The sequence below is a fragment of the Rhineura floridana genome, chromosome 3 (assembly GCF_030035675.1).
Source record: "Rhineura floridana isolate rRhiFlo1 chromosome 3, rRhiFlo1.hap2, whole genome shotgun sequence".
NCBI classification, from domain to species: Eukaryota; Metazoa; Chordata; class Lepidosauria; order Squamata; family Rhineuridae; genus Rhineura; species Rhineura floridana.
The window spans coordinates 198,822,373-198,844,069 of record NC_084482.1 but is presented as its reverse complement, the minus strand read 5'-3'; the positions used below and the strand labels follow the sequence as shown (position 1 = coordinate 198,844,069).

At 42.7% G+C, this 21,697-nt stretch overlaps 1 protein-coding gene across 7 annotated transcripts in view; it reads left to right on the top strand.

The window, feature by feature from the left end:
• PPT2 (palmitoyl-protein thioesterase 2) overlaps positions 1-21,697 on the top strand; it is a 62,856-nt gene that overhangs the window by 14,404 nt on the left and 26,755 nt on the right. For 5 of the 7 annotated variants that reach the window (XR_009761610.1, XM_061619491.1, XM_061619489.1 and 2 more), the window contains exon 2: positions 18,532-18,704. Coding sequence is in view for 6 of the 7 variants with exons in the window: in XM_061619491.1 (XP_061475475.1) it covers positions 18,543-18,704 (162 nt within the window). In the remaining variant the exon portion in view is untranslated. Of the gene's footprint in view, positions 1-11,303; positions 11,377-17,759; positions 17,784-18,531; positions 18,705-21,697 lie in introns of those variants that run through there. The other 2 variants (XM_061619492.1, XM_061619493.1) reach the window with 2 other exon arrangements.

Genomic DNA, 21,697 nt, shown 5'->3' with positions numbered 1-21,697 from the left:
GGTTTATGCCGCTGCTTCTTTTTGCACCGTTTGCTCATTTCTTTCTTGGTGTTCTGGTTAATGTTTTTATGACATTGTCAATTTGTTTAGCCATGCTGGGGGATGGGGTGGGATAGAATGGAAGGTGAGGGATAAAAATATTCTCATAAATGTAAATAGTGGAAGTTATGAGATTAGAACTTTAACAATTGTATATTATATTTTAAAGTGTGTGTGTATCCTGGGCAGCTCACAAATATGAACCATAAGACAGCCCTTGCTCTCGGGCTTACAATCTAAAAGGCATGAAACAAAAGAAAAAGGGAGAGGGAGGGGAGGCAGGGAAGGAAGCAAGCATGGGCACATCTGTCATGGCGTCTCCTAAAGGATCCTGGGAGCTGTAGTATGTTAAGGGTGCTGCAGGTTGTTAGGAGACCCCTCTTCTCATCGAGCTACAATCCTCAGATTAGTATAACAATCAAGCCCCCTGCCCAGGGAACTCTGGCAACTGTAGCTCTGTGAAGGGAATAGGGGGTCTCCTAAAAAATCTCAGCACCCTTCAGAAATTACAGTTCCCAGGATTCTGTGGAGCAAGCCATGACTGTTTAAAGTGGTATCACGCTGTTTCTCAATTCAGGCAGGTTCCAGTTAGGACATCTTGAGAACACGTTGGACATGTTTTTGAGCCATTACTTTGCGTTATGGGAGCCAGTTTCCAAAGTATACAAGGAACTTTGGGGTATCTCTGTTATTGAGCCTTCCTTTTCTATTACGTTACAGTTCTCAGTCAGGCAACTAGCTGCATTCTGTTGCCTTCTTGGAAATGCAGGTCTTGTTACAAGATGGCTCTTTTTCACAAACTGGCTGAAGTGTGATTCAACCGTCTTGGCAAATAGCCTAATAGTGGCTAACAGTGGTCAAGGATGTTGCAAAGTTCCTACCTATACATACATAATGGGCCTGTTGGGAAGATTAGTACATGCTTTATGGTGCTAAATTTAACGAGTTAATAAAACAGAAGCGCTAACTGGGACAGGAGAGATCGCGAACTGCACAAGCCATTTTCAATACTTTATTTTCAGAGTAATTTTCATGTGATTAACAGGGGCAGACCTATCAAAAGATGGTGGATTTCAGTCCTTTTACTGTTAGGGACCCCTTTCCCCAGCAGCATGTCTGCCAGTGACCTTTTGTACACTTATTTGCCAAGGATTCAGGATGGGCAGGTTGTTGGGAGTGCTCTCAATCCACATGGTACCAAAGGCAAGGTTTTTATACTCTTCTCTTACCTGTTGTAAACAAAAAAGGGCCTTATTTTATTTGTATTTTAAATTCTCACCTTTTCTTTAAAACAGAATAACGCCACCAAGGTGACACGTAATGAAATAACAATAAATAGCAACTAAACATCAATAAATTCATTTTTAAAAAACCCAAATATTTGCAGCATCATACAGTTACCTGTAAAAATGGGGGATATCCCTCCCAAGCATGGCAGCAGAAAAACACATCTCCCAGCTCCCTAAAAAAGACTTCCACCATCTTGGCACATGATTTGAGCATCCCTTTCCTAACATGTATGGGCGGAATCATAAAAGGACAAAATTTCAGCTCTCTTCCTGTCCATTGGTGGTTCTTGCGGAAGTCCTACTACTTCATTGTCAATACCTGTTGATTTCCGACCGTCCCCAATGTTTTCTTCACAATCACGAGGGCTACAAACATGACAAAATTGATAAGCTGGTTGGACTTAATGAGGAACCTTGTGCCTAGGGTTGCCAGATCTTTGGTTTTTGCCCGGAGACTCCGGTTTTTGGGAATCCTCTCCGGGTCTCTGGGTAAGTCACCTTAATCTCCAGACTCTTAGCTTTCATTAAAAAAAAGGTTCTAGAGGTGGTCTGGTTCAAGAGATATACACCAAAACATCAGCTGCCACCACCCTGCAACTTCTGTTAGAAACTGGCTGCTCTCATCCCCGCCCTTTCAGGTTTTTAGCCACTAAGTGAAGTCAGGGTTGTGATTGACAAGACATTTGCTGACCTCCAGGCAACAGCTAGAACCCATTGCAAATATTGAAAAACAGTTTCCTTTCCCTATTTGTCTGCACATCAGAAGTTGAGTGAGTGTACAATATTTTATACTTCTCTAATTATAAGGAGTCAAACAAGTTTAAATTTTACTAGGCTGTTGAAGAGGGCAGTTTATTTGTCTAATTCATAGCCGGTTTTGAAAGCCTTCCCAGTATGAAATTTTAATCCATTACCCACTTTTCTGGGAGTAAAGTTGCAGTGCTAATCCCACATACCTGGGAGTTAAACCCCATTGAATTCAGTAGGGCTTACTTTTGAGTAGACATGGTTAGGATTGTACTGTAAATCAATGGGACTTTTGAGTGAACATAACAAAGGATTGTATTGTAAATCTTTCCCTCCCATTCCAATCCTTTTTTTAAAAAGCAACTAGGTAGGGCTAATTATTATTAGAATTTATTACCCGTCCTTCACCCAAAGGTCAATGCTTTTATTTGGTAGGAAACTAATACTGATTTTTTAAAAACAAAACGTTCTGTAATGACCAACTGATTGTAACAATAAACTATTACATAGGGTATATGTATTTTTACATCTCCAGTGTGTATGTATATGGAATCTTTCCAACAACCCTAGGAGGTAACTTAAAACAAGAATTAAATCCATTTAAAATCCATTAACCATAAAACAAGTATAAAACAGTTGCAAAACAGCATAAAGTGGCATGATTCTGAATTTTGGGTTGGGTGAGTGAAGTTCCTTATCATTTGAGGTTGCAATCCTGTGCATGCTTCCCTGCTTTATACATTGGAACTTGCTTCTGAGTAAACATGTGTAGGATTGCACTACAAATACCTTTACAGGTTGTGTAAATATTAGACATCTTTGACATGCATGCTTATACAAATATTTCTTTGTACTATCAATATTTATCTAATTTCACACTATGATTGTACATTGTTATTTCCTCTACATTTTAAGTGTGCCCTTCTTCCTTGGGGTGGTTGTGGCCCCCCTCCATTGTTTTCACCCTGAGGGGCAGATCAGGCTGAGAGAAGGTGAGTAGCCCATGGTCACCAAGTAAACTTTGTAGCTGATTTCTATTTTAAAAAACAATTAAAATGATTTATTTGCTGTCAAAGTTTATGAAGTAATGAAGATCCACATAATACATTTAAAGCACATTCAACTGCATTCAAAGCACATGACTTCCCCCAAAGGATCCTGGGAACTGTGGTTTCCCCCTCACAGTTATGGTTCCCATCACCTTTAAACTACAGTTCCCATGATTCTGTGGTGGGATTCATGTGCTTCAAATGTATGTTGAATGTGTTTTAAATGCATGGTGTGGATCCGCCCTAGCTATGTTGTACATTCACTAGTGAATTGAAAAGAGAAATTTTAAAAGATAATTTTTAAACGGGAAGGGTTGTATCTCAGTGGTAGGGCACATGCTTTGCATGCAAAGGTCCAAAATCCAATATCTGGAAAAGACTATTGCCTGGAATCCTGGAGAACCAATGCTAGTCCATGTCATCAGTACTGAGCTAGATGGTACCAAATGGCCTGAGTTGGTATAAGGCAGATTCCTTTGTTCCTGAAAAAGGTTAGAGACCCAAGGGCCACAGTGACTCTGAAATTTATTTATGTATTTTACTTACAACATTTATATACCACATTATTGTAAAAAACCTCAAAGTGGTTTACAGAAGGAATTAAAACAATAAAATTACTGGCAAAAACAGTTAAAGACAGGTATTTAAAAACATTCAAAATAGTAAAACCAACAATGAGTTAAAACAGATTAAAAACATAATAGCTTCTACATGCCTAGGTAGGCTTGCTTAAACAAAAAATGTTTTTCGCAGGTGTCAAAAAGAGTACAATGAAGGCATATGCCTAATGTCAATATGTTTTTCTTTTTCTGTTTGCATTTCATTTACCTCTGACCTCACTCCCTTACATCCATAAAAGCAGTAACAATGGTTCAATGCGCTCAGATCCACCCCCTTAAACCCACTGATGATGTATCTTGTTTGCATGATGGTTTGTTTCTTGCCCAATAGTGATAAAAGAGAATTCACATACCGGGAAGTGTGACTTCAACTGCTGTTGTTCCCAAGCTATTGCCTATGAAGGTAGACAAACAATGTGTGTTTTCTGTCAATTATTACTCACTGGAATTGGGTTGGCTGTCATAGTGAGTTTATAGCAGCCCACAGGATAGGCAGGAAAGGGTAGAGAATCTTCTTAATTCTTACTCATTTCCCAAACCTCTCTCTGCAATGAAGGGTCAAGTCTGCAAAGAAATTTGGAGCAGCCATGTTAAAAGGCAGGCAGGGCATTCCAGTCAGGGGGTTGACAACCCTCTTTGATATCAATATCTTTGCAGAGGATCCCTAGTCAAGCCTTACCAACAGCACAATCCTAACCATATCTACTCAGAAGTAAGTCCTGTTGAGTTATGTGGGGCTTAGTCCCTTAGTAAATGTGTTTAGAATTGCAGCCTTCTGGGGCATCCATCTTTACTCCTGAGTGCTCCCATCTAACATCTCCACAACACTAGGCTCCCTTCTTCCTACAGTGGCCTTCTGGTGACTGTCCTGGCCTGCGGGCACTTAAACCCTTCTTGCTAGAAGCAAGTAGGCTAGATTAAATGATCCCCACCCAGGCTGTCTAAACAAGTGACAAAGAAAGTTCACATCACTTCAGCTGGACCTGGGAACACCCTCATTTAGCTAAGATTTCTGTCTTAATTTCCAGTTGGATAATTTTGTTTTGAGTGGTATGCTCCAAGCAACTGTGGTTGATGCTTAGCATATCATACTTAATGACATTACTAGGGCTCTGCCCCTGAAATCTCAGGGTTTGGGATGCTTCTGACCTGGCAACCCTAGTGCCATCTCTGAGTGCTTCCCACATGTAAACAGTCCCTGCAGATAAAGAACCAGCACCCATCTGTGGCCTCTAGTTTTTAGTGCTCTTTGTTTTGATTTATTTTAATTTGCATTAAGTTAGGACTGTGAGCTCCCTAGGAAGGGTGAGGGGAGAGTATATAGGAGGCTGAAAGACAGGATAAAAAATTATTTGATAAACACACAAAGTTAGGGAGAAAAACAATTTGATTTTAGTGCTTATCTTGCAAGGCTTGTCTTGGGAGGGGGATAAAATATTTTGAAAGGCGGGACATAAAAACAAACATCTAGCCTACTCCCCCATTAGAAAACTCCCTTCAGTGGTTAAAGAAGCATCTTCCATTACAACAAATGAATTCACAAAGCTCATTCACAAATGAAAAAGTCTTTCTTCAGCCATGGAAGTTCTTTACTGCCCTGGGATAATAAACCTGCATAAATATAATTGAACCTTCCCCTTCAATAATAGGGGACTCTGACCTTTTAATATGTCCATAATTGGAGAAAAATCAGAGACAGGTTCATGTTCAGTCTGTTCTGTTTAGTGTATTGGGGGAAAACTGCTTCAAATAGCACAGAAGTCCAGATCATTTCCCAGCCCTTTTGCAACTCTGTGCTAGTTTCCCACTTACTAGGGAATCCTGCTTCCCCCCCCCCCGCTCACTCTGCTCGCCCATCCCACACCAGCTCCACCTGAACTCATTCTGCTCCAGTGGCTGGTCAGGCTTCCTGTGCACAAAAGAGGCTCTCCTGAACATGCACAGAGCACCTTTCCTGCCTTCACTGGGCAAAGGGTGGTCAGTGGCAGGGGAGCAAGGCAGAGGAACAACCAGGGTCAGACCAAAGCACTGGCTGGCTCTCTCATTCATTTTTAGCTGCCACTCTTAAATCCCTGCCCTGTCCCTGCCTTTAAGACATTGGAGAACAGCATGACAACAATTTAGTGCAATTATAGTATAGAGAGACATGCCGGTAGGTGCGAGTTTGCTTTACATAGCGGAGCACCCAGAAATATGGTTACCCAACAGTGCTTTAAAGTGGTTCACTCCATTCCACCACCTCAAGAGTACAGCAAGCTGCAAGGTGGGGCAACCCCTCCTTCTCTTCCTTTGTACATAACGAAGACAATTCGTATTGAAAAAGAGGGTGTTTATCTGCATTCTAGCATGTTTGGGCTGAATATCAGGCCTGAGTGCAGAAGTCTAATATCTTGATTGGCCCCGTGAAAACATCAACCTTCTGACAACATGAGGCAGGGGTGGGAAAATTCTAGTCCTCCAAATGTTGTTGGACTACAACTCCCATCATCCCCGACGAATGGACCTGGTAGCTGAGGCTGATGGCAGTCCAACAAAAACTTGGAAGTTCCCCATCCCTGACCTAGTTTCAGAGGGAAACCTGTTCTGCTTCAACACAGGAGGCATCAGATTCTGTTCTACCACCCGTTTGCCATCTTGGACTCAGTAGCAAGTCCTCCACGAGATATAGAGAGCTTCCTCTCCTGTTCCCTTTTAACTGTTGAGGGTTTTTTTTTAGCTGGCATCAGGTCAGACATGACATTGTTAACCTAGGTGATTCAGCCTGCAGTTAAAACTGCTGTACAATCCCTAGCCAGAAGGAAATAAAACCCTTACAAGAACCCTGAAGACAACTAAATACTCCCAGCAATTAAATGATGATAGAAATCTGGAAAAAGGCATGCGGTGACCAGGTAAACTTCTCACATAATTATAGAAGTAGAGGGCACCCGGTGAAATGGTCATGCAAGTAGAATCCTGCATTGAGCACGGGGTTAGACTTGATGGTCTTACAGGCCCCTTCCAACTGTACTGTTCTGTGATTTTATAAGTGGGTGCAACAGTCACATGACTGCCCATTTTATTCTGTTTTTGTGGGGGCTGATATTTATTTTCTTGTAAAGCACTCCATTCCATCCTTTCTCCTCCTCTACTTTTCCACTAGACAGCTGGTATAGCACAGTGGGGAGGAGACCCTGGCTGGGAATCCAGAGTCTGTGAGTTCAAATCCCCGCTCATGTCTCCTGGGTGTCAAGGGCCAGCTAAAGATCACCCCCACAGTGAGTGGCTCAGGGGTTACGTACCCTGCCACCTGTGCAGCCATGGGCAAGCTGAATGGTCCCAAGGAGCCCAGTTGCCTCCAGCTGGCAGTTGCAGACAAGGAAGTGGCTGGCTTGTGCATCTGTGGCAAGCTGGGAAGGACTAGCCTCAGAGGGAGGCAATGGTAAACCTCCTCTGAATACCGCTTACCATGGACACCCTATTCATAGGGGTGCCGTAAATCAGGATTGACTTGAAGGCAGTCCATGTCCATTTCACTTTTCCACTCCCAATTATTCCCATCAACAGTCTGCATTCCATGGCCATTCAGCATACTCAGTCTTCATTGGGCTGTTGACCGGAGAAGGCGGGAGAAGAGGGGTTCCAGCTTCTGTACATCCTCAAAGCTTGAGATTCCCCATCACTGTCCAATGATACCTCCCCTTATGTGTATGGATGCTGCTGTTCAGGAGTGTAATGGCAAATTCAGAAGTGCAAGGGCCCTTTCCTGATAGTCACAGCCATACCCCATTCTAAGATTATAGAATAATCTGGCCAGACTTGAAAACTGCATTCTGCTTCTCTATCAGTGTCACCATTTGACTGTCCTTTCTCACTGTCAGAGATACTGCTTGAATTCCTGAATTCACTGTCTACACATTTATCTCCTGCTGCTACCACCAAACTGCTTAATAAGGCAGATGGGGTGCTATCATTAGGATTCCCTGTCTCTTCTTCTGCAATTACAGAATTCTTGCTCTGCACAACTTGCCCTTGGCTTTTTGAAATAGGAACTAATAAAAGCTTGCAATCAACACTCAGTGGTTAATGCATACCCTTTTCATGCTGATTGGCTCGCAGGACGCTGGAGACATAGGGACCCTGCTGGGATCTGGCTCCCCAAAATGCAATGGCTGTAAGTCTCCCTGGGACCCTCGACAACTACACTCAAGTGCTGTTTTGGATACATAACAGTCGATCACTATGTTCTGCAGGTGAGGGCCTCCTGCAGATATCATCTTATCAAGAGGTCCATTCTGCACAACATAGGAAGCTGACCTTTAGTGCAACGGCACCTACCCTTTGGAATTTCCATCCCATTAGACAGGTACTGTCTTTCATTATCTTTTTGGTGCCTACTGAAGGCCTTCCTCTTTCAACAAGCATTTTAAGTAAAGACCTTATCTCAGTCTGTGTTGGAATTACTTTTTAAGATGTTTTTAAAGCTGTGGCCCTTGGGTCTCTTTCCTCCTTTAGGAACAAAGGAATCTGCCTTATACTGACTGAGTCCATTTGGTACTATCTAGCTCAGTACTGATGGCATGGACTAGTATTGGTTCTCCAGGATTCCAGGCAATAGTCTCTTCCAGAGACTGAATTTTGGACCTTCGCATGCAAAGCATGTGCCCTGCCACTGAGCTACATCCCTGTTTTAAAAAGTATCTTTTAAAATTGTTCTTTTCAATTCACTAATGAATGCACAGCATTCTAGGGCAGATCCACACAATGCATTTAAAGCACATTCAGCATACATTTTATTTATTTATTATTTTATTTATATCCTGCCCTTCCTCCCAGTAGGAGCCCAGGGCGGCAAACAAAAGCACTAAAAACACTATGTGTACTGCCTTCAAGTCGATTCTGACTTATGGCAACCCTATGAATAGGGTTTTCATGAGGCTGAGAGGCAGTGACTTTAAAATACATTAAAACAAAACATCTTTAAAAACATTTTTTTAAAGCTTTCAAGACATCTTTTAAAAAAAGGTTAGAAACATATTGTGTAAAAAAAAGGTTTAAAACATATTAAAAAGCAACATTTGAAGCACATGAATCCTACTATAGAATAATGGGAACTGTAGTTTGTTAAGGATGGTGGGAACTATACCTGAGAGGGGGAAACTACACTACCCAGAATTTTGGGGGAAAGGTCATGCACCCTAAATGCAAGTTGGATGTGCTTTAAACGTATTATGTGGATCTGCGTTACTTCATAAACTTTGTTGTTACATACCTTCAAGTTGATTATGCTTGACAATTTCTAACTTTTCCTGGTTCATGCTTCTTACATTCCATGTTCCTATTGTGTACGTCATACAACTCCAGACTCTCCTTTCGCATCTGTGCGCATCAGCCTCTGGGCTGCCTTTCGGCTTTGACCCAGCTGCGTCATTAGTCACAGCGCTACTCATACTTGTCCTTTGTTCTTCCCCAGTAGCTCGGTGAGTGCCTTCTGACCTGGGGGTCTCATCTTCCAGCACTATCTCGTGTTACATTTTGGATAGCCTATTCATAGGGTTTTTGTGGTAAGAGGTATTCAGAGGTGCTTTACCATTGCCTTCCTCTGAGTTTGGATGCATCTTAGTCTGGTGTCTCAGCTTTGACCATTCTGCCTTGGGTGCCCCTGCTAGGAGTCTCGGCTCTTGGTCTAGACTCCTGACGGCATTGCTCTCAGCTTCTTCAACACTCTCAACCCCCCCCACCACCACATTAAGGTGTGCATCCTACAGGCATAAACTTTGCCTGCATATAAATCATTTTCAATCAATTTTAAAATGGAAATAAGCTACAAAGTTTACTTGGTGACCATGGGCTATGCACCATCTCTCAGCCTAATCTGCCCCTTAAGGTGAAAACAACAGAGGGGGGACCATGATCACCACAAACAAGAAGGGCACACTTAAAATGTAGAGGAAATAATAATTTGTAAATAATTTACAACCATAGTGTGAAGTCAGATACATATGAAGACATAGTATGAAGAAATATTTATATAGGCATGAATGTCAAAGATGTTTATTATTTACACAACCTGTAAATATGTTAATAGTGCAAATCTATGCATGTTTACTCAGAAGCAAGTCCCACTGCATTCAATGAAGCTTACTCACACAGGGAAGCATGCATAGAACTGCAGTTGAGTTATACGGAACTTCACTCACCAAATCCAAAAGTCAGAATCATGCCACTTTAAGCTTTTTGCAACTGTTTTATACTTGTTTTATGGTTACTGGATTTTAAATGGCTTTATTTCTTGTTGTGAGCTGCCTTGGTTTCCAACCCTACCTCACAGGGTTGTTGGAACTATTCCATATACAAACACACTGAAGATGTAAAATAGCCCATATAATAGTTTGTCAAGACCAGTTGGCCATTGCAGAACATTTGTTTAAAATAAGTATTAGTTTCCTGCCAAATAAAAGCAGTGACACCTAATTAAACTTAACTGCTTTAAAAAAGATTGGAGGGGGAGAGAAAGATTTATAACACAGTCCTTTTCTATGTTCATTCAAACGTCCCATTGATTTTCAGCACGATCCTAGCCATGTCTACTCAAAAGTAAGTCCTACTGAATTCAGTGGGGTTAGTTCCCAGGTATGTGGAATTAGCATTGCACCTTTATTCCCAGAAAAGCTTCATATTGAGAAGTTTTCAAAACACGTTATGAATTAGCCAAATAAAAAAGTGGGTAAGAGAAGAATCAACTCATTTGAAATGTGGTGTTGGAGGAGAGTTTTGTGGATACTGAGGATCGCAAAAAAGACAAATAATAGGGTGTTAGAACAAATTAAACCAGAACTATCACTAGAAGCTGCCGCCATATGTGGCATATTAGACATACGTCAGGAATGTCAGTCAACTGCAACAAAAAAGCCCTCCCCCCCAAAAATTAAACAAACCTCTCCCATCTTCCACCCAGAAGAGTCCTACACCCCCAAGGAGAGTTCAGTTTATTAGGATCAGCTGACAGTCACAGAATAATGAGCTGGCAAAAAATCTTGATTTCACCTATGTGATCATGGGGTCTGAACTGGCGGTGACTGACCAGGAATGAGACCTTGGGGTCTCTTTTGGACCTCTTTTGGACCTACCCACCTCAGCTGGTCTTAATTTATTAATTGTTTTATTATATTCCACCTTTCTCCAAGGAGCTCAAGGTGACATACGTAGTTCTCCTCCTCCCTGTTTTATCCTCACAACAACCCTGTGAGGTAGGTTAGGCTAAGAGGCAGTGACTATCCCAAGGTCACTCAGTGAGCGTCGTGCCCAAGTGGGGATCTGGACCTGGGAGAGACCAGGGTTCAATACACTAACTGCTACAATACTGGTATCATGAGTTAGAAAATTGACTTGCAGATGCCATTCTACCTTCCCTGGTCCTCATTGCTCATCTCTAGTAGAATCCTGCATGGGATAAACAACTGAAGGAGCTTCTTTCCTCACCTCCTTGCATTGCTATTAGCTGAAAGGAGTAGGCAGGGCCAGAAGAAGGCCTCATAATCCCAAGGATCTGAGAAGGTGGCCAAGTGCATGTTCTTGAGCTATTGAGGCGAGGCATCTCTGAGCAAGCAGTCCAGGGCTTGGGAGTGTGCCACGTACGTAGCCTTGAGCCAGGTAAGAGTTCAGAGTTAACGAAGGGCTGGGATCTGGTCTGCCTCCTTCCGCCTTGGCCTCTGAAGCAAAGCAATCCAGTCCTTTCAACTCCAGTAGGGTGTTGATCGTAGCTCTGGAGCCATCTGCCTACACTACTGAGAGACTCAGCTGCTTCCTGCACCAGTGCTTTAATTGTTGATGTAAGAGGTGATAGAAATCCAGGCTTGCTACAGCAGAGATGGGGAACCTGTGACCCTCCAGATGTTGTTGGACTACAACTCCCATCCCTGGCCATTGACTATGCTGGCTGGGGCTGATAGGAAGGCCAGAGGTCCCCCCCCCGGCTGAGAAATTTCAGCCTTTGTCATGGAAGCTTCCTCTATAACAGCCTTCCCTAACCAGGTACCGGATAGTTTGGGACTACTAGTCAGTGGTGAGGGATTTTGCACATGCTCAGGTGAATTTTTATTGTTTATCTTCAGCATGGGTTCTGAGCACCAGGCCTCAACTTTTAAGTCTTGCACTTGTTCAAAAATTGCATTTATTTGTTTGATTTATCTTTATATTCTGCTGCCCCTCCTGGACAGCATACATGCATCTCTTTCTTCTCCCCTTATTTTTCTTGATCCAACCCTGTACATGAGTTAGGCTGCAAGAAGGGGTTCAGAAATAAGGGGTGGCCATATAATCTACAACCATGGAAAGCCTGAAATGTCAATTAATAGACTTTTGAAATACTAATGGGGCACCGATATCATTAGACATGTTGAAAAATAAGCTAGGAAATATCCCATTCTCATGGTTATTAGGATGCCAACTTCAATCGTTCCTCCTAAATTTGGAAACTAAAAGGAAAGCTAAGAGATAGTTAACTATATCTGAGAAAATTATAACAAGGACTTTAACATTGGAATCAGGATTTATTTCTAGATTTTGTAAACACTTATAAGTGTACTACAGTCAAATGATTGCCAGACAGAATGGTGGGAATCTAATTGGGAAATGGAAATAGATGAAGATTGGATCAAACTCTGGATGAAATCACCATATAAATCTCTTTTATCACAAACAAAGGAGCTCTCGCTAAAATTAACACATGGCGACACTTAACTCCCTGACAGCTCTCATTTATACATCCAGGATCCTCCCCCATGTGGTGGCGAGGATGCCAAAAGATTGGCACCTGGAACCACATGTGGTGGGAATGTATAAAAGTAAAAGCCTTTTGGGGGAAGGTCTTTTCAGAAATTTCATTAGTAATCTAACAAAAATATGTTTGCCTCTCCTTATTTGGCCCTTTTGAATCTGTTCATCAGTGCTGATAGATAAAAAAAACAGAGAGCTGCTCACTCATTTATGACAGCTGCAAGGGCATTGATAGCATTGGAAGGTATTCAACCTGCATAGTTTAGAATGCTGGTATAAGAAGGTCTGGCAACTAGCCCGGCTGGAGAAAATATCACTCAAGCTGAGGGTATTTAGGGAACAAACTACACAAGATCAATTTTTAGCAATATGGCAGGACTTTATTTCTTATACAAAGGATGATACACACAGGTACCCAATACCCTTGGTCTATGTAGAAATATGGTACAGGTGAATAGAAATTTGTGGTAACAGGAAATGGAAAAAGGAAAAAGAATTGAGGTCAGATAATCAATTGTAAAGTCTGATTCCCTGAATGCATGGGATAAATTGGTAAGATAATTTGGCACACCTATAATGTTCTAAATGAATAAGATGAAAAATCTGTTATGTACATGGAATCGCTCCTGATTGTAAATTATAGTTTGCAGATTAATTTCACTTAGTTCTCCTTGTTCATTTCTTTTTCCTTTTCAATTTTTTCCTTTTCCTTTTTTTAAAAAAAAATAATTTGTTATGAATTGTAATGTTGAAATAATAAAATAAATAAAAAAAGGAGAAGGTGATAGGCTCAAGGGTGCCCAGTGCGCTTCATGGCTAAGTGGGGATTTGAACCTAGGATTCTCTGTTCTGACATGCCAGTGTGGCTAGGAGTTCCTCAGCAGGTAAAAATTCGTAGCCGGATTGGGAAACAGGCCTGTTGGTGCAGTTAATTGTCCCCATTTGACAGCCTGGACTGCACTTTAGGGGACTTTTCTTTTTTTAAAAAAAGTGACATTCCAGTGCTTGGTTTTCGGGGGGGGGAGAGATGGGTTCAGTTTCTTGTTTTCTGTCCCTTTGCCCCACTGCAAAACTGATTGATAAGGCTTCATCTGGGGCATTGGAAAGTCTGAATTTTCAAGGTGCTTCAGCACCTTGGACAGCTCCTTGAAAGTTCAGAGTAAAACCTGGAGCGAATTCCACTGCCCCACTGACATGTAGAATTAGCTACCACAAGATGCAGCGACAGCCACTAATGTGGATGGCCTTAAAATATTAGGCAGGCACCATCTCTGTTATCTTTTCGGTGCCTACTGAAGACCTTCCTCTTTCAGCAAGCCTTTTAAGTAGAGACGTTATCCTAGTCCGCGTTTGTGTTGGAATTGCTTTGTAAGATGTTTTAAAACTTTTTAAAAAATATGTTTTTAAAGATGTGTTGTTTTAATATATTTTAATATATTTTAAAGTATGCTTTAGTGTTTTTAGTGTTTGCTCCCCTGGGCTCCTACTGGAGAAAAGGTGTGATATAAATTTAATAGATGATGATGATGATAATAGTGGTTCACACAGATTAATGGAGAATAACACTATCGGTGAATCCTTGCCATGACAGCTGTGTTCCTCCTCTAAATGCCAGATGCTGTGAATCCCAAGTGGGAAGGGTGCTTTTGCACTCAGGTCCTGCTTGCGAACTTCCCAAGGGCATCCTTGAGAACAGGATGTTGGACTAGATGTGCTTTTGGCCTGATCCAACATGCCTGTTCTTTTGTTTGCTGCCTATGGCTGGCCTTGGCCAGCCACTATATATATATACTTTATTTATAAAAGTATATATAGCCTTTTTGCAAAACATCAGGGCAGTGTAAAGCAACATAAAAACACAAAAAGTATACAAAGCAGTCGTTAAAATGACTGCCTACTCTAGACATTGATATTATATATTGGATCAGGGCCTGACACTTTACCCACTTATTTTTTCCATTGTTGTGGAATAGTAAGTTATTCATTTATTCATTTATTCATTAAATCGGTATCCTGCCTTTCCTCCTGAAGGAACCCACGTTGGCACATTATACAGCTGTTATACAATAGCTACCAAAAAATGAGTAGATACGATTAGGGATGGGTGAGAATTTTGATTCAGTTTGCATTTCAAGCTGAATATATCAAGTTTGCAACTTCCGAAACAATATGAGAACTGAAACACAGCCATCCTTCGAAATTCACAGTTGATGCAGTTCACCCAACCGAACAGTGTTTACAATACTGTATACATTAGGGGAAAGCGTGCCTAGAAGTGAATACAGTGTATGAGTGAAAAATAGCATGCAAAAATGCATTATATGACAAGAGATGACTTGCAAAAATGTGTACGTTACTCAAAACTGCCTACAAAAATGTGTTTATTAGGAGAAATTTGCACTAAAATTCTGGAGGATTTTCATGAGCTTTTTTAAAAAAGAAAAAAACCTGCAAATTGTTGCAGAAATGTCAGCTGAATTTAACAGTGGGAAAATGAGAAAACTGAAATTGACTGATCTTTCCATCCCTAGATATGATAGAGATACAAATAATAGATATAAATAAATGTAAGTAAATACCCAGTAAATAGATAAATATATTTAATATACATATACTTATAATTCATTACATGATTGTCAAATTAGAACTCAGAATAAAAAAGATAAAGAATTCAACTATACAAAATAATGTAATACTAATACTTCTAATGCAAGTGTATTACACTTCCAGTTTCCCCACTACAGCCTTTGCAAACCTGGTGACCTCCAGTTCTTTTTGGACTACAACTCCCATCAGCCCCAGCCAAAATCTAGAAGGCACCAAAACCACTCTCATGGCATCTGTGATCACGGACAAAAATGAAGGGTGGAGAAGCATAATACTTAGCATATTAAATTAGGACTAGGGAGAGCCAGGTTCAGAACCCCACTCACCTATCAAGCTCACTAGATGACCTTGGGCCAGTAATTCTCTGTCTGCTTAACCTACCTCAAAGGATTGTTGTGATGATAAAATCATGTGGAGGTAAGTATGTGCCTTGGAGGAAAAGTGGGGAGTTATAGAATAAAAAATAATGCTCCTCCCCCCCCTTGGTGTAAGCACTCCTTTTTTGACGTTTTTGGGGAAAACAAATCTATGCAATGAATTTAAAAGGTATGACTGGGAATTTGTAATCCAGGCTGGGAGTTTATAGAACATTGCAACTGACTGTAATGCTCCACTTGTGGGTGCTCGGTGCTGGTGCTGGTGATAAAATACAAATGTTTTCAGTTCTTTGTAGCCTCGTTTTGCAAATAGTCTAAGCTTGTCAAGGCACTTGTTTTTTGCTTTGAAAAATAATTCATCAGTGGTGCAAATGTCTCTGGAAACCTAGCATGCTTTTCTCACACACACCTGGCAGTCTGCTACTGCTTGATTCCACCAGATGAAGGGTTCTGTTAAAGATGAAAGTTTGCATGTGCAAGACGGGTCCAGTTGGAAGGTAATTTCTGGATCTCAGATGTGTTGGGAGATGTGCTGCTGCTATTGTTTTTGCTTTATCAAGCATGGGGCAATCTTTCCCTCCGGAGATTGATTAGAGCAGGGAGTCTCCAACCTTTTTGGGCCCAAGGGCACATTTGGAAATCTTAAGAAACTGTAGATGGCATCACAAAACACCCATTTCACAGAAGAAAATCTGGTGATGCTCAGAACCTCCCCCCCCCCAAGCAGGCAAAACACATGCACCCACCCCAAAATCAAATTAAACACAAACACCCTAAAATAGAGAACTCCCCCTGCCAAACAACCACCTAAAAGAAAAAACACACAAAACCCGCAACCCCCCTCAATTAAAAATGGGAGGGGCAGGGGGCCTGGCAGGTGCCAAGGGTGTATCAGTGGTGTTGGGGACCCAGCATTAGCACAAGGGCGGGGAACCTGCAACCCTCCAGGTGTTGTTGGATTCCAGCTCCCATGAGCATGCTCAGTGGTCAGGAGTGATGGGAGATGCAGTCTTATAACGTCCGGAGGGCCACGGATTCCTCATCCCTTGTGGTGTGAAAGCCCTTGTTCTGACAGTTTTACAATCACAGTATTTCAGGAAATTCTAGGGGTGTATATAAGCTAGGGTTGCCAGGTGTCTTTAGGAGAAGAGAAAGTCGGCCAAGTGCAGGTGTTCTTGCAGCTCTGTAATGGGAAAAACCACAAGGTGGAATTCTCCCTTCCCCCTGCACAACTTTTAAAGATACAGAAGACCTCTTGGAGACCGGGCCTGGCAACTAAGAGGTCTTCTGTATCTTTAAAAGTTGTGCAGGGGGGAGAATTCCACCTTGTGGTTTTTCCCATTACAGAGTTGCAAGAACACCTGCACTTGGCTGACTTTCTCTTCTCCTAAAGATACAGGATCAGTCTCAGGCCATGAACCTGGCATCCCTAATATAAGTTGATTATCAGGTTTTCAGAAATCCTTTCCCTCAGTGGGATTTGAGAAATCTGGTAGGAAGAGGTGGAACCTGGTGGATAATTTTAAATTGCTTCAGTTCAAAAGATAGTATGGTATAGTGTTTAGAGTGCCAATCTAGGGCTTGGGTGATCTAGGTTCAAATTCCCACTCAGACATGAAGGTCACTGGGCGATTTTGGACCATTTGCACTCCCTCCCAACTTACCTCACAGGGTTGTTGTGAAGATAACAGAAAGAGGGGAAGAAGTACATGTGCCACCCAGAACTTCTTGGAGGAAGAGTGGGATGTAAAGCCTGACTGAATCTTGAGTTCTTTGGGCTTTCAGACTTGAACTTTTCTTATCTGATAGAATGCAGTTTTACTTGACTGTAGTGAAATATTGGCTGTTCAGCTACCTTGATTGTGGATATTCTGAGGGTAGGTTGTCTGTCATCACAACCTCCAACAGTTTCCTAGAAAACCTTTATTGTGGAGCACACTGTATGTGGTTGTTCTTTCCTATGGAGCGATAGATTTCTGTGCCAAATTTTAAATCTTGGGAAGAGCTTTTTAATAAGGTAATGGAAGAGGAACAGAGTATAGCAGACATTTGGATTTGCCCTGGGTGTGTGAGATCGTAGCATCGTCCTCATTTGTATGAAAATATGCAGCTGCCTGAACCGTGCACATAAGAAACATGCATCTCATTATCATGAAAGTGCTGACAGATCGTGCAGGTTTTGATCTTTTTGCATTCCGAGTGGGAGGGATTTAGAGGTGTATGTATGGAAATAAAATGCTTTGGGTAGAACTTCTGCTTATATTCCTGCAGCTGGCTGGTGGAGCAAGGAGGCAACATGTCAGTTTTTCTTTTTCTTTTTTTATGTGGCTAATGACACATTCTCCTGGGACGACTCCTGGGCCTTGGACAGGGCCTTGCTTGGAAAAGGTTCAGAAAAGGGCAACGAAAATGGTCAAGGGGACGGAGCGGCTCCCCTGTGAGGAAAAGTTGCAGCATTTGGGGCTTTTCAGTTTAGAGAAAAGACGAGAAAGAAGTGACATGACAGAAGTGTAGAAAATCATGCATGGCGCATAGAGGAAGTGGATAGAGAAAAGTTTTTCTCCCTCATAACACTAGAACTCGTGGGCATCCAATGAAGTTGAATGTTGGAAGATTCAGATGAGACAAAACGAAATACTTCTTCACACAGCATATTGTTAAAATGTGGGATTCGCTCCCACAAGAGGCAGTGATGGCGGCCAACTCGGGTGGCTTTAAAAGAGGATTCGACAAATTCATGGAGGAGAAGGCCATCAGTGGCCACTAACTCTGATGGCTATGCTCTGCCTTCACTGTTGGAGACAGTATGCTTCTGAATATCAGTTTCCAGAAACCACAGGAAGGGAGAATGCAGTTGCGCTCAGGTCCAGCTTTTGGGCTTCCCATTGGGGCATCTGGTTGGCCACTGTGGGAACGTGATGGTGGACTAGATGGGCCTGGTCCAGCAGGCTGTTCTTAAGGAGAGGGTGGAGGTTAGGCAGCAGAAAGAGAAATTGCACTGGAAGGGTCATGTTAATCCCTTTTTCTCTCTCTCTGTCTCGTCCAGTTGGTGGAATCATGCGGCAGCGCCGAGGCTACATTAAGCTACTTGCTCCATTCTGTATCCTGGTGGTCTTCCTCCTGCTCACCCTCACCACCTCTTACAAGCCCATCATTGTGGTCCATGGCCTGTTTGACAGCCCTTCCGACTTCCGGCAGCTGTTGGAGTTCATCAATGAGGTGGGTCTGGGGGGCTATCGCATCCAGAGCCGAAAGAATGAGGCTGAAGTGTGGGTGCAAGTAAATCTCGTTTTATTAGAGTAATGGATACATCAAAAGCATTGCGCTTCATAGGAAACCGTGCGCTAACTCACTAGAGTCCCTAACTATACTCTAGACATGCTCTGCAGCATGTGAAGGAAGTTGACTCAACGACTCCCCACTTTAAGCGGCAAGCTTATGAAGGGAACGTTTTCGAACGTAATCTCTGACTCCTACGTAATTCCTGTCTTTGCCCTGTCCGTTTCTCGTGGCGGCGGGAGCGCAGGGACAGAGGGCGTGCTTCCAACGGCTCATCGGAAGACACCTGCTCCTGAGCAACAGGCTCAAGATCCGGGGGCTGTGCCACACTGGAATCCTCCTGGGAACTGCTTGGCAAGGGAGGAGTTGGCACTGTCTCTGGAGCTTCCCCCCACAAGTCTTCTGCAACAGCTGTGGGCGGCGCTCTCTGTTCCTCTGAGAGTGCGGTAACCGTGGGAATTGGCTGGTGTGCAGGCTGACCCCCACCCGCAAGGTCCTGTCCAGACTCAACAATTCCCAACTCTGCTTCCTCTGGCGGCGGAGGTGCCTGAAACTCATGCCTTCCCCTTCCCTGTCCATTCTGGTTTAGCTGAGGCTCAACAGGGGCCTAGAATTCCGGGCACGAATGCAGGAGGTGGGTGTTATAATATTTCATGCAGAGGCTTAATTCTGTAGCTGGTGGGCTTTCAAAAGGGCTTACAGTTTGGGATTTGAGAAAAGGCTCCTTGGCACGGAAGCAAAGCAATCTGTAATATACATCACACCTCTTTGTCATTATGGTATATGCCACACATGCTACAAGATATGCAAACACAAGGTTTATATTACTAGCAGAAGGCCTGTGAAATTTCACAATTGGTAGGGAGGAAATGAAGGTTCCAGCCTCTGCTCCTATCCCTCTTTATTCCCTCCCCTGGCCACTCTGTGTTTTATTTATTAAATTTGTTTATGCCTTTATCTCTCCCTTTCCCCAAGGATCTTGGGGCAGTGCATATGATTCCCCAAGATTTTACCCTCACAGCAACAACCCTGTGAGGTAGGTCAGGCTAAGAAAACAACTAGCCCAAGATCACCCAGTAAGTTTCAAAGCAGAGTGGAGATTTGAACCTGGGTCTCCCCAATCCTACTCTGACATGCTAGCCACTACACTGCAATGGCTTTCTCCTATACCTTCTTCCATGATCTCACCCCAATTCCTCCCCTCTCTATTTTTCTTTTTCTTCTAGGTGTTAATCTGGAAAGGAAAATTGTGTGAATCTCTCTCCCAATTAGAGATTGGAATGGGTTGTAATTTATCTCCCTGGGCTCTGTGTGACTCAGAGGCCTTGTCAGGTTGCCTGTGTCATATATCTATGTACGGCAGGCTGATAGTTGCACTGGGATTATTATTATTATTATTATTAGTTAAATTTCTATACCGCCCGACTAGCATAGCTCTCTGGGCGGTGTACAACAGAGAAATAATACAACAAAGAAATATAAATATACACAGTATATAAGTAGCCAAACAATAATAATAAACAACAAACTAATGAAAACATCTCAATAAATATACAATTAAGCAATCCCCACACACTGCACAACAATGTCTAACAAAAATATGCTGTAGTCCAAATAACAGCAAAAATGAATCTCCAAAATTAAATCTTGACCCCCAAAACAACTAAAAAACAACTAACCCCAGTAGTCTATAGACATCCCGAGCAGCAGGTTCACGCACACATACACACACACACACACACGGTCTCTGGCCCCTTCAGCAGTTGCTGTTTTTGTAGCTGGAGAGAGACAGGGCCCCGCCCTTCCAGGCCAGGTGGAAATCAGCCAGAAATGCAGGGAGCAGGTCTTGCAGAAACTCACACAGGTAGATGGTCTCTGGCCCCTTCAGCAGTTGCTGCTTTTGTAGCTGGAGAGAGACAGGGCCCCACCCTTCCAGGCCAGGTGGAAATTAGCCAGAAATGCAGGGAGCAGGTCTTGCAGAAACTCACACAGGTAGATGGTCTCTGGCCCCTTCAGCAGTTGCTGTTTTTGTAGCTGGAGAGAGACAAGGCCCCACCCTTCCAGGCCAGGTGGAAATTAGCCAGAAATGCAGGGAGCAGGTCTTGCAGAAACTCACACAGGTAGATGGTCTCTGGCCCCTTCAGCAGTTGCTGCTTTTGTAGCTGGAGAGAGACAGGGCCCCACCCTTCCAGGCCAGGTGGAAATTAGCCAGAAATGCAGGGAGCAGGATTCACAGGTTAGACTGGAAAGTCTGGTTACCTGGATAGTGGAAGAGGAGGTGTGGGGTTCAGGCAGTTCCTGAGTGCTTGTTTGAGCCTATTTCCTTTACAGAAATAGAACCATAAGGCTAGAAGTGACTAAAGAGTTGTTAAGCAGTCCCATCAGTCAGATTAACCACAGTACTCTGGGTGTGTCTGTGGTTATATTACACTGTACAAATGAAAAATGTGGTACAAAGGTGCTGCAATCAGCTTCCTGAATGTAATTGCATCAATTAGAAAAGAATCCAAAACGTTCTCACTCTTAAGGCCCCATCTGCACTATATATTTAAAGCCTAGACACTTAAAGTATCATACCACTTTAAACAGTCATGGCTGCCCCCAAAGAATCCTGGGAACTGCAGTTTGTTAAGAGGGTTGAGAGTTGTTAAGAGACCCCCTGTTCTCCCCACAAAGCTGCAGTTCCCGGAGTGGTTTAACAATCAATCCCTCTTCCCAGGAAACTCTGGGCATTGTAGCACTGTGAGGGGAACAAGGTCTCCTAACAACTCCCAGCCCCCTTAACAAAGTATGCTTCCCAGGATTCCTTGGAGGAAGCCATGACTGTTTAATGGAGGAAGCTATGACTGCTTAAAGTGGCATGATCCTGCTTTAAATGTATAGAGCATGTGGGGCCTTAGTATGATGTGAGTTGCCATAGGAGGGCTAGCTGT